Below are 14,016 nucleotides of genomic sequence, written 5' to 3'. Positions count from 1 at the left end.
TTCGGAAGGGATCCAAGCACCCGGAATGGTCAATAAAAGAGCCTTCGCCCAACAGCTTCAAAATGACAAATTTTATGCTTCCTAACTTTGAAAAGCTGCATTCAAACGATGCAACAATGTCGCGACGCCAATGTGAGCTCCAATGAGCCTAGCATTTTGTAATGCTTAGTTTGTTGTCTTACATTCTTGTAATCGTTTTTTAACACTTAATTATTTTAAGGGTTGGTAAGTTTATTACTGAACCCTGTCTTTATAAAAGAAACGAGTCTTTTTCTCTTTTGAGAAGAAGGTTAATAGTGGATTGCTCAATGAAGCGATTAAGGATCGTGAGTTTTGGAGTAGTTAGTGGCTGTGAACTAAGTAAAAATAAAATGTCTTCGTTTTATTTTATTTCCGCTATACTACTTTGTTTTACGAATGATTTCTAAAAGTTTATGACGTGCGCTATTCACTCCCTCTTGCGCTTTCTTGATCCAATAATTGGTATCAGAGTTGGGACGCTTTGAATTTGTGCAACCACCATTCGAGCAAATTGTTTCTTTTCACCTTGTTTAATTCGTTCGATTTTCAGTTTTTTTTTTTGCAATTTGTGAGAATTGGTGCAATCACATCTTTTGATAAAGTTTTTAATTTTTCGTAATTTCTCGAAATTAGTGTAAACACCACTCAAGCGGTTTTTTTATCGTACACTCAATTTTCCCTGCACTACTAATCCAAGATTTTTAGTCTTTGAACATCTTTTATTGTTTGTGTTTTGCAAGTTAAATGTCTCTCCAAGAAGGCTACAATATTGTTCGTCCTCCCCAATTCAGTGGCGATGATTTCGTCCAAGAAGGCTACAATATTGTTCATCCTCCCCAATTCAGTGGCGATGATTTCGTCTATTGGAAGGGGCTGATGGAATGCTTCTTGAAGACCCACATAAACAAATGGATCATTATCAAGATCAGGTTCATTCTACCGATCAACGAAGTCCGATACGAGAATTAGACCCTGAAACAGAGGCAAATTGAAGCTGACGCCAACGCGACAAAAATCCTTCAATGTGGTTTAATTAAGGAGGAGCTCAACTGTGTTAGACTTTTCATTAGTGCAAAATACCTCTGGAACAAGCTGGTCAAACTCGATGAGGGAACTACTGACACAAAGGTAATGAAAGTTTACCTTCATTTGAATAAGTTAACTAATATGAAAGTGCAGAGGACTATGAATCGACCTCGGAGGAGTCAAACACAGAGGAAGAAACTCAAATGAGATTCCTGGCACTACCAACACAAGCACAAGTGACTGAGATTGAGTCTGAGCCCGAGTTCGGATCTAAATCGATGCAGAGTCTGAATCAAGCCATGGATCTGTTTTCAAAGGACCTAACTCCAATGTAAGTTCTCAATTAGTAGATAGATTATACGAAATTATTAGATATTTGACTCGAAAATTAGCCAAGTCCAATGTTCGAATCAAGTTACTCCAAAAGGAGGTAGAACTTTGTAAAGAGACGACTAACCCGAGTTCATTAGCCGATTAAATTCAGATTGAAACCTTAACTCAAGTCCAAAAGTTTGAGGAAGAGAATTCCAATTTGAAAGATAAGTTAAAGGACTAAAAAAGTCATTAGAAAAGTTTGCTTTGGGATCCAAAAGTCTTGATATGCTACTTGGATCTCAGCGAGCGGTGTACAACTGATTTGGACTCAGATATAAAGCTAAGACTCGAGTCAAATCATATTTGTCTCTAGTTAATCGAACCAATAGAAAACAAGTCCAAGCATGGATCTCCAAAATTAAACTGACTAGTCAATTTGGAACAAACCAATATTGGGTCCCTAAGGATCAGATCTACTATTTGACCAGACCTTATTAGGGTCGTGATCCAGGAGAGCCAACAGAAAAACTATCTTAATTCAATAAATTGCATGATTGCCTGATTTATTTTTTGATGCATACTTAGTTTATTTTATGCTTAACTTAGAATGGTTAGTTAGAAAAGAGTTAACCTAACGTTGACAATCTAGCCTCGGAAGGAATTGAGATGATAGTAGGCTAGGGAAATTTGGTCGAAAGCATGTCTAGGCTGAATTATTCTACCTGGTGCAATTAGCTTAGTGAAACTAATTGAAGCTACCCTAATTTAACATGAGCTAGTTAGAACAGGATTTCCAAGAAGAAAGTTAAATATATAATTTTTTAAAAAGATTTTGTCTAAGAAGTGGTCGTTGCTCCGATAATCAAGAAGACCTTTGACTCGCCATAATTTGAAAATAAATTTTTAAAATATATATTTAACCGACTAACGGATAAATCTAAATCTAATACAAGGGCAGGTAAACTTCTAAGCTCAAGATTAATATTAATTGAAAACAATCTCACAATAATTCGTAAGACTATCTTGATTGCCATTGTAGAATGGGTGAGACACTTAAAATCAATAAGAACCTTGATTTACAAACTTAATTCAAATTTAATTCTAATAATCTAACTCAAATAATCTTAACTAAATTTGAATTAATGAAAATTTAACTTAATAAATTCTAATTAATTAATTCAATAAAAATCTTAATTAATTAATTAAAATAATTAAACCTTCATCAAATAACTCTAATTTTATAAACTTAAAACTTAGTTTATAAACCCTAAAACTCTAAATAATTAATTCAATCTTATCTTAAATAAGTTTAACATAAACTTAAACTTTAATTAATCCAAACTAAATCAAACTAATCATAATTCAAATAATTAAACCATAACTCATACTAAATTAAAATCTTAATCAAGTAATTTGAACTTAAACTTAATTTTAACTTTAAATTAATCATCGTAAACTTCAATAATAATTTCAATTTTATTTTAATTAATAATTGCAACTTTAACTTATTTAATAAATCTAAACTTAATTAAAATTCTAAATAAAAATTAACTTAGTTAAAACTTATTAAGTACAACTTAATAATTCCAACCTAAGATTTGTAATTACACTTAATACTTAACTTATTAGTTATCAATTTAAAACTTAATTAAATTAACTTAACATTAAATAAATAATTTTAAAATGATCAATTATTTTAAAATTTAACTTAATAAACCTCAAACACTTAATTTAAAAGTAAACTTAAGTAAAATTAAACTCTACAAAAATTTAAAAATTAATTCAACTAGAATCAAGTCTGGGGTATAGCACCATCACCAAAAGAATAAAACTCCTTTAAGTGACAACCCTAAATTGGTATGTGTCACGAGTAGGGTTGCAAATCAGAATTTATAAATTTATCGAAAATCCACCATGAATACAAACAAATGAAGTATAGGGGCCTCGAGTCGTATTTTTCCAAGCGTTAGTAGAAACTTGTTTAAATCAAGCTTTCACGTGTCATTCTTTTTTGGGTTTTCTTAGTAAATGGGTGTTTTTAAATGAAATGTAAATGAAAATGCAATGAGCAAGTAAAATGCAATGAAAACCTAGTTATCTCCTATTCTAAAAATGCAATGCAAGAACAATTGCCTAAAAAAAAAACAAAAACAACACCTTAACAGCTAACTAAGATAACAAATTTAATTCCAAAGAAACGAATCTAACTTGCTAACCAAATATGAATGTAACTATCCAATCTTGCTTAGCTAGCCGTAGACCAATGCTTAAACCTATCAAACTTCGCAAGCTGATACTCGAAATTCAGATGGCAAGGAACAGTGCACTGCAAAATGGCACTAAACAGTGCACTGTTGAATGGCACCGAATGATTGAAGCTGATAACTGAACTAATGAATCAACAAAACCTATCAAAGCAAACAACTGATGTTTCTAGCTAATTAGATTGGGAAAAAAACCGCATCGTTTATCAGATTCAGAAATGTATTGCAGAAACTACAGAAACTTCAAAAACTAAGCTAAAACAGGGTAGCTCGGATTCTTCCCTCAATCGATTTCTTCTTGCCGTCACACAAGAACCGATCAAGAGACCAGAAATCCCAGATTAGCTTCTCACGAACCAAGCTCGAATTGCTCTGATTCAACTCCCGATCGATGCAGCTCTGAAACCCTCAGAAACACACCGAACAGAGCCGAAACGAAGATTTAAGGTTCCAGCTGAAAATCCCTTGAATCGCTAGCACATTGAAGTTCAGGAATCATCAAAAACCTTTGGAGAACCCCTCCTAATGTTCTTGAATGCTCCGATGGATTAAATCCAAGGAAACCGGCTGGAATTTGTGGCGGAACATACTCATCCGGCGAAACCCCACCGGACGAAATCACCATCAATTGCTGCCAAACTAGGGTCGTAGTTGCTCTCTGGAATCCGAGGATCGAATTGGGATGAAGAAATCCGAGCTCCCGATGAAAAAAAAATTTGAGAAAAGCGAAGAAAATCAATGAAGACGGCGTTGCTACAGTAACCCTGCTTAGCCTGACTTGAGTCCGAGTCAGCCAGTTTCCACCAAATTCACTCAATTTAGCTCCAAATTGGCTCCGGTTCGCATGAGTTCCATCCTAATCGCACTTGAGTCTTGATTCATGAAGTTGGATCGATCAATTGGGTCAATCTTGGCTCGATTCAATCATGGTTGAGCTCGATCCGGGTTCAATTTGAGCCCTACAACCAATCAAGTTCAATTAATGTAAAATTAGCCATTAAATCATAGAAATTATCATCAACCATCCAATTATGCATCATATCACAAATATAATCAAATTAAATCATTAATCAATTTATTTTCATGTAAGAATCCAAAATTGAATCGATAAAGTGCATAAAAATCCTAACTCATCAAGTAGCTAAAGGTCGATGGTCTAAACTACAATGAAACAAAAAATGCAGTAGTTAAATTTGAATCCATCAAGACGATTCCAATAAATGTCTATAAGTTAATCACCAAATGTTTAACACTTAACTTACTCTAACCAAATAATGAGGCTAGGCTAAAATTGACTAGCATCTCACTTAATGCTAAAAGGGTTAAAACAGAACCCATTAACATTATGAATATAACTCAAGTGATGATCATGCATGCGTGGGCTCTAGGACTTGATCGAAATTTGAAATTGCTACTTAGGACTTTTGAAAATTGTCTCTAGTTTCTTCACTAAGTGCATTCAAAATCTCTAAAACTCACTGCAGTTTCTTTTAAAATCAATTCTAATTTTTTTAAAATTATTTTTAATTTAAAATATTTTTTAATGGGTTTAAAATTCTTTTTACTAAAAATATTCTTTGAAAACTGTTAAAAGTGTTTTTAACTTGAATTTTTTCTTTGGAATTGTTTTTCTCTCGGTTGTTAATTATGTTTTTTAAAGAGAATTTTTTGTAAATGACTTTAAAAAAAATCTTTTGAAAAATTTATCTTTCAAACTTCAAAATATTGTTGGAAAACTCATGTTTGAGATGACTTTGAAAATCTTAAATATTTCTTGAAAATATTTTCTAAGTATGAAAATGTTTTAAAATCACTTCAAGAAAATATGCTTTCAAGCTTAGAAGTTTTTAAAAAATATCTATGAGTACTTAGGAAAATTCTATGTCTTATATAGTCCCTAAGTTTTTTAATGTGTGTTAAAGGGGGAGAAAATAAGGAGGTTTAGAGAGTTTAAAGTGTTTACTGTGTTTGACGAGAAATGTTTGAATAAAACAAAATGTTAGTATTTTTAAAACAATTAAGGGAGTTAAAATAAAGGGGGAGTTGAAAATAACCTTTTGCATAGTTGAGAATAATCTTTTCCATGAATCTTTAAATTTAATTTTAAACCAGGTTGTCAAATATTAAAAAGTGGGAGATTGTTGGTGCAGTGAGCACCAGAATCGAACCTATGTTTTGATGTTGGCAAAGGTTCAAAGTTAAGGTCATATGATCTAATGAGTTTGACTAAGTGTACAGGTAGCACAATCAGAAAAGTCCTAGTTGGAGGCTAGGCAAGGCTAAAGACCAGCTAGAGACTAGGCAAGGAAGTCTTGGTCGGAGGGACTGGGCGGAAGTTTCCGCAAATTGAAGACATCGGATAGGAAATCCTAGAGGTCGAGGACACCAGGCAGGAAGCCCTGGGGGTCAAGAACACCGGACGAAAGTCTAGACAGGTCGATGACCAAAGGTCTAGCGAAAAGTCTCGAGAATCAAAATCAAGCTGAGCAAAAGTTCAAACAGGGTCTGGAGGATTAAAGTTTGGCAACAAGTAAAATCTCCTGAGTGGAGTATCCTTTCGTAAGAAAGGATGGTGAGGATATGTTCCCTTTATGGAATAGTAGATGTTGATCCGAAATAGGGTTTTACTGAAAATCCTAAGTCGAGATCGAGACAGTTGTAACTATCCAAACTTACTGATACTTTTTATATATGTTGTGCTAACTTTGTGATGCAAAAAATATAAAACTGGCTCGGAACAGTGGATTCCAAGCGCCTGGAGAAGATCTAGGCACGTGGACGTGTTCTAAGCGTTTGGATTGGCTGAATACAACCCATTGCATCCAGTTGAAGTGGCAGATTCCTGTTGTCAGTACCTATTATCATCCAGGTGTCCACAGAAGGATAAGTCGTAGCTAAAGCGAAATCTGATCCAGTAGTCGTCACGTCAGCATTCCAGGTGCTCGGAAGGGATCCAAGCGCTCGGGGATAGCTAACTCAGCGATAAGGTCGGATCTGATAGATCATGGTGGAGGTGCTCGGAAAGAATCCATGCGCTCGGAATGGTCAATAAAAGAGCTTTTGGCTAGCAGCTTCAAGATGACAAGTTCTATGCTTCCTAACTCTGAAATGCTACATTTAAAATGGAACAACGTCGCGATGCTGCTACGAGCTTCAATGAGCCTAGCATTTGGTAATGCTTAGTTTGTTGTCTTTCATTCTTGTAATAGTTTCTTTAGCACTTAATTATTCGGTAAGCTTGTTATTGAGGCCTATCTTTGTAAAACAAATGAACTTTCTTAATAGTGGATTACCTACCGAAGGGATCAAGAATCGTGGACCTTGGAGTAGCAGTCAGAGACTGTGAACCAAGTAAAAATAAAGTGTCTTTATTTTGTTTTATTTTCACTCCACTGCTTTGCTTTACAAACGATTTCTAAAAGTTTACGACATACTATTCACTCCTCTCTAGTGCTTTCTCGATCCAACAGAAGGGAGATGACCTCTTGGTAAAGAAGTTGCAAGATAAAACTCTTAAGTGAATTGAGAATTGAAAGACTTATACCTATGAAGAGGGTAGTCTTCAACTTTGGTGAAGAGTCCATCATTAGGATAATTATAGACGATGTTCCAGTCGATTGATGGTTGTTTTCAATTGATTAGTGGTTAAGTTGACTATGTAATCGATTCAAGATTGATCGACCAGTGGATAAAATATTTTTATATATGGCCGAGTTAACTGGATAGTCGACTAATGATGAATTCCAATCTATTGACGGTGGTTTAGTCAACCAAGTAGTCTCAAGTTATTATTCCAACAAACAAAATATTTAAGTTCATAATTGAATCGACTGGACAATCGATTGATCTGGGTTAGTCAACTAGACAATCAACTGATCTAGGGTTGTCGATTGATGGTAAATTCTAGTTGATTGATAACACAATAGGAAAGCTATAGATAGTCGTTGATTTGACAAAGTAGAAGGTCAATGGTTTGATGATCTAAAGGCTATAATTATCCAGTTAATTGATAATGGAATCCAATCCATTGAGGTAGTCATTGGTAGATTGGGAACTATTGTGATTGAGAAAATAGTCGACTAATTGTGTATTTAGTCGACTTTGGCAGAAGTACAATAGAACTGTAAAATGAATCTAAAGATGAAGACTATAAAAAGGAGGACCAAGGGGAGCCTTGAAAGCTAACGTTCATTACATATTATTCTATAATGTGGTATCCCATGTGTACTCTTTCTCTAAATCTTCTAGCATCCAAATTTAATATTGTAAAAAGCTCATTAGAGTTTATAACAGATTTTTCTACCTTAAGAGAAGTCTAAGAAGAAAAACTAATGGTGTTTTCTAGAGTGACTTATCGAAGAGTCATATGTAATACAAATGAGAATTCTAAATCACGTTACATCAAGGTGATAGTATTTTTCCATTTCTTTATTTCTAATACATTATTTTTTTATTGTTTGACCTTGGTAAGTCATTAGTATTATCTTAAGTGTAATTTGCAAGATTAAATGCTATTCACCTTTATTCCCCCACACCAAAAGGATCTAAGGGTTTGAGAATCTGTGCACTTCACTCAAATGAGTATCTATAAATGCCATATAAAAATCTCATAGAACTCTAAATAAATCTCTAATAATGATAATGACATTACAATTAACTAAAATTCGAGGTCAATGTATCTAATCTTGATTCTCCTATCTCAATATAATCCCAATTACAAAACTAGACACCTACTACTATAGAACAACCTGTTTTTCCATCTTATAATAAAATAAACTATTTACGAATCAATTTTTCCTTAATTGACAAAATAAGCTAGGTGTTTTAATGATATGAAACACGTGAGCAAATCGAACCTAAATAGCATGATTAGTCCAAAATAGTCAAATCATTTTCCAACATTAACCAAACAATTACTCATCGAATTCATACCTTTAATTTGGTCAATGTGTGGGCAATGAATTCATTCAGGGATGCCAAAAAGTTAGGAACAAGAGGAAGGGCCTATAGTGCCTTTTGGCTCGAATAAAAGCGATTGAATGATGATTGTGTGCGCAAGGAAAATAGGAGAGAAAAAAGAAAGAAAGGAAGAGAGGGAAAGATGACTTACAGTCCTTTTGCTTGGCTTGACGATGGCAATGACACTAAGGACAATGGTGATTGCCATGTGAGCATAACAAGAGAGGGAGAAGAGTGAGTCTGACACGAAGAAGGTGTGATCGACATTGAAGGTGCCTCCCTTGGACTTGAGTGGTGGCAGTGACAACTAAGCCACACAAACTAAAAGAAAGAGGGAAGTTATATAAGAGAGAGAGGAGACGAGGAGGGTGGTCATTAGGAGAGGCCAACATTGGTGGCGGTTGCTCAGTTGCAGGTGATGACAACTAGACAAGTAGAATGCAAGAGAGAGAGAGAGAGAGAGAGGAAATGAGAGACAAGGAGAAAGGTAGGACAATTAGTGGAGCCAGGTTGTCACATGGTGATAGAGGGATGACAACAGTGAATGTGCTGGTGATCACACAAGGAGAAAGGAAGACAGGAGCGACGCATGTGAGGGTGAGAAGAGTAGGAGAGGGAGGAGTAAAGGAGGAGAAAAAATCCTTTAATTCATCTAAATGTGACTAAATTTAGATTATTTCCCAGTTATAATTTGGTTTGACCCTTAAGTGGTCAAAACAAAATAGAATCGACCCCATGTTGAGCTGATGTGACCTTAATCACCATGTCTTTCCAATAGGTTTCATTTCAACCTGATTTGACTTCAACTCAACACCTGAAATTTACTTTTACCGTTTGATACTTATTCTGTCATCTAAAAATTTTAAAAATTAATTTAAGACGTGAAAAAGATTAAATCAATGAAACTTGATATCTAACATTATTTCCAAATGCATGCTAGCCCAATCTCTTCTAGTAACTAGTGACGTTCTCTCTAGATCAGGACTAATCATGGAATTTGACTTAGCACTATTCAACTTGTTCAGATTAATAAAATTATATTAACTAAATTAATGAGGCTGCCTAACGTGTTCCAGAACTGTAAACTCTTTGCCAAAGACATTTGTTCTGCTTGTGTTTATATCTGTTCAAAGTTTCAAGCATGCACCATGTCTGATGCAGGAAGAAGGGTGCAACGTTGATCGAAAACCTTCAAATACCAAACATGACAGCCATCGCAACCATTGGAGCTACCTCTGAGCAAATTGCACTGCCTGCAGAGTTCAAACTAGCCCTTAACTCATACCTGTCTGAGTTGCCATATTCCCCTGTAAGAACTCTTGCAGATGTCATAGATTTCAACAAGAAGCACAAGATCAAGGTAATGCTCAGTTCTCATCCCCACATCCATGATCATCTCCCCACTCCAGTTCTTGATCAAATTTATTTGTAAAATTAGGAAAAGTTGAACGAATATGACCAAGACATCTTCCTGGAAGCTGAAAACACAACAGGAGTTGGCCCCCTGGAAAGAGATGCCATTGCACTGCTCAATGAGCTATCAGTCAAGGGGCTTGAGAGGTTGATGGCGGATCAGAGATTGGATGCAATTGTGACCGCAGCTGCATTTGATAGGTTAGTATCCCATGTTCTTGCAATTGGGGGCTACCCTGGGATTACTGTGCCTGCAGGGTATGCGAGACATGGTATTCCCTTTGGGATCTGTTTTGGTGGACTGAGAGGATCGGAGCCAAAGTTGATTGAAATTGCTTATGCATTTGAGCAAGCAACTCTTGTTCGGAAGCCTCCAGAACTGCCGATCAATTTGTAGCTCATTTTAATTCGCGTTTTGCCATGTAATTGATGCCTTGGAATAACACTTGAATATTAGATTCCACATCCATGGTGGCAATTATCTCTACAACATAAGCATTTTTTGTGTTGCTTCCTAGTGACATTGTGAGATATAAAATATGGCATATCGTGTGTTAGTTTTGTAAAATTTTACATTTAGCTCAAGGGCATGCCTTACTATTGAAAAGCATTTCTACTGCTCTTTGAGACACTAGAGGATTAATTTGCCCTGCTCCTCACAGACTTAAGTTGGGACTTTTGGTCGAATGTTCAGCGCATCCTATTTGATTGCAAGTCAATGATCAACAAGAGTTGACACTCACCTGATCACATCCATAACGCTGTGTTGGCCCCCTCTGGATGTAGAGAACAAATTCTAAGGCCGATAAATAAGGTCATAGCAAAAGAGACAAACTGTTGATGTAGAAGAGATATTATTATTGGGAGAAGCATTCTGTCACTATCTCAGTCTCCCACCAAGCTCTCAATTTAGGTCGACCTCCACCTCTCCAATACCCTCACGTTGGACCTGCACAACGGAGCATCATTCTTCTTACCATTGTAAAGGACTTTATAAGATGCACATGGATATACCTTATGCAATGCAAGTTTGAAACCCAAAACATTTTGAAATCTTTTATTAACTTTGTTCATACTCAATTCCATGCCTACATCAAAGCACTAAGAGTAGACAATGGTCCTGACTTGTTGACTATGAGAATTTTTTTTTTTTACATTTCATAGCATTGAATACCAACACACTTGTATTTGCACTCCACAATAAAAATGAGTTGTTGAAAGGAAGCATCATCGCATTCTAATTGTAGCACGACCATTGCTTTTTCAATCTCATTTACCTTTGCATTTCTAGGGTAAGTGTGTTTTAATTGTAGCACGACCATCTTGTTGCTCTCAAATAAAACACCTTTTGAAATTCTATACAATCATCCACCCTTACTTGACCACCTGAACATTTTTGGTTGTCTATGTAACTGATGTACACCAATTCGTAAATTTGAATCTCGTGCCTAATGTTGCTTCTTTGTTGGATATTCAGCTAGACAAAAAGGATACAAGCTATATGATATGGAAATTGAGAAATTTTTTATTAGTCATGATGTGAAGTTCCATGAAACCACCTTTCCCTTTTCATCCACCTTAACTGCATCAAATTAATTTGATTTTGTAGTACCTAATTTCCATTCTGAGGGCCTATCACATTACCGTTTCCTTTTAGCATGCATTTTGGCCAACATGAGCAAACAAAAATAAATACATATTGTTCCAGCCAAATATCGTGGATGATCAAGCTACCATTCAACGAATGAGGTTGATGTGCACGCTCTTCAAAGGTTACTATTGGAGATAACAAAAACACCTGAAAATCACTCCAAAAAGAGAATTAGAATAGCCTCGGGGATGGATCCCAACAAGCCACTCTGACGCTCAAGTTAAGATTTTGCGAGAGGAAGGAGATTAAGAGCTTGGGAAATTGGATCTTGTGTATACATACTTGTACCCCTGGGTAGGGACAACCTTTTATAGAGTTATCAATGTGCACAATCTTTGAAACATAAGCATTCATTTAAGATTTGTTCCGAAATACATGTTACTGTTTATGATATATTCCAATATACATGCTCCTATTTTTCATGTCTTCTGGGATACTTTCCTTTCTTTCTAGGAGAATAGTCTTAGGGTTTCATGATCTTACGGGCGAATTGGCCTTCGGGACCTCATATCGAGCAGAGGTCGAGATTTTGCCAACTTGCTAATTTGTCCTCCTTGATTTTGACTAATAACCCCATCTATTCTTCTGGATCTCACGGGCTACGTGGTAACTGCAAGCTTATATATCACAAGCCTTCCTAATTAATCTAATTCAAAGATGTGTAGTCCGACTGACTGGACTGTGCTGAGCTATCATGGAGATATCCAGTCTAACGAGTCATGGTGTCGACACCTCACCAGGACAACTAGTTAGGTCCTTGTTCACAAGGGGATAAGATATTGCATTGAATGATCATGATATGCCAGATCACGTATTAACCTTATCATTGTCGCGTTTCACGGTTGCATTAATGGCCGACATGCCTTATCTTCCTCAAGTCACAAGATTACCTTGCCGCATTAATGGTGACGATGTGCAAGGATGTTTTTGCTAACGCAGCTAAAAATCGGATGGTGATGTTGGCTTGCCATTTATATGGTTTTTGCATTTGACGGTGGAATTTGAATCATTGACGTGATTGTTTGATTGAGCATTAATGAGAGAGATCATATTGTGATCTTGTTAACTTGGTTGTGTGATTCGACGGCTAAGATGAGATCTCACCATTCTTTATTCATATCCTACAATTTAACGGGTTAATATGATAGCCCTACAGTGCGATCTCCAAGGTATATCAAACCATTGTCGAATCACGCCGCTTTCATTTGTGTTTATCTCCTCCTGTATCTTCGTCCTCCTCTAACGTCCGACGACAACTATAAGTTCAGATGTATCTGTTTCTATTTTTTCCTGATTTTATTTCCTTCTTTGTTCCTTCACTCTAAACCATGGCCGCTGATGATGCGTCAATTCCTTGGCACAAATCCAACGATCTTTGTATACTCCAGGAGATGACTCGCTACTTAAGGAGCAGTATGGTATCCCATTAGATTATCATATTAGAATCTCGGCCCTAGAGCATTGACCCCATGAGACGCCACCAAGTTATGTCACCTTCTTTCAAAACCAGTTAGCTAGGGGCTTTAGGTTTCCTATTCCTTCCTTCCTCCACGCCTGGCCACCTATTTTAGTATTCTTTATCCTAGTTTGCCATAAACTCCTATCGCCTGATCTGTAGTTCCTACATCATTTCTCAAATATATCAAGTTCCACTTGATTCCATTACCGTCCATTACTTATTCTATCCTAAGTGAGGAGATCCCGAGGTAGTTTATTTTGCAGCGAAGCCAAGATGTAATTTCTTGGATAATTCAACCTCCCACAAAGGATGAAAAAATTGATATTTTTTCATTAAACCACCTTATCCTTACACATGGCCTACGACTTGGCGTCCCAAGATGCCCTCGCAGCGAGCCCTTGGACAGTACAGATTAGAGTCAACATATCTGTCTGCCATCGATATCCTAATGGGCTTGCAGTTCAATGTGAATGCCTTGGTGGATAATGAAGCCCTCCTTTACTGAGCTGGCTTGAGTCCGAATGTTATCACTATGGAGGATCGTCTAAGTAAGATTTTTATTTCTTATTGCATCATCTTGTTCACTGACTAATCTTTTCTTTTTCTTGTAGGTTACATTATGCTGAACTCTTTAGTTAACAAAACTTTGAAATGAGATCTGACGACGATAGATAGCTGGTGGGTCTCGAAGGATGAGTCGATGTAGGATTGAGTTAGAGCACTAGAAGGGGTGAATAACGCTTCGTTGCTTTTTCACTTGTACGAAAAATTTATGTAAATTAGAGTACGGAAAGAAGCGGAAATAAGATAAGTGAACACTTTTATTTATTTGGTTCATAGCCATAGACTGCTACTCTAAGATTATGATCCTTGATCATTTTCGACGGACAATCCACTATTAAACTCTC

The 14,016-nt window shown here is 36.2% G+C and overlaps 1 protein-coding gene across 1 annotated transcript; it reads left to right on the top strand.

The window, feature by feature from the left end:
* The first annotated feature begins 9,766 nt into the window (after positions 1-9,766).
* Positions 9,767-10,536, top strand: LOC141812408 (putative amidase At4g34880). Its single transcript, XM_074700415.1, has 2 exons — positions 9,767-9,945; positions 10,024-10,536. Exons 1-2 carry the CDS (start codon positions 9,790-9,792, stop codon positions 10,393-10,395), a joined length of 528 nt encoding a protein of 175 aa, XP_074556516.1. The 5' UTR covers positions 9,767-9,789; the 3' UTR covers positions 10,396-10,536.
* Positions 10,537-14,016: the final 3,480 nt, after the last annotated feature.

This window comes from Curcuma longa, chromosome 19 (genome assembly GCF_044706935.1).
Source record: "Curcuma longa cultivar G26 ecotype Majalengka, Jawa Barat chromosome 19, ITB_CL_G26_1.1, whole genome shotgun sequence".
Classification (NCBI taxonomy): Eukaryota; Viridiplantae; Streptophyta; class Magnoliopsida; order Zingiberales; family Zingiberaceae; genus Curcuma; species Curcuma longa.
The sequence above is the reverse complement of the archived record's forward strand: the minus strand, read 5'-3'. Positions and strand labels throughout refer to the sequence as shown.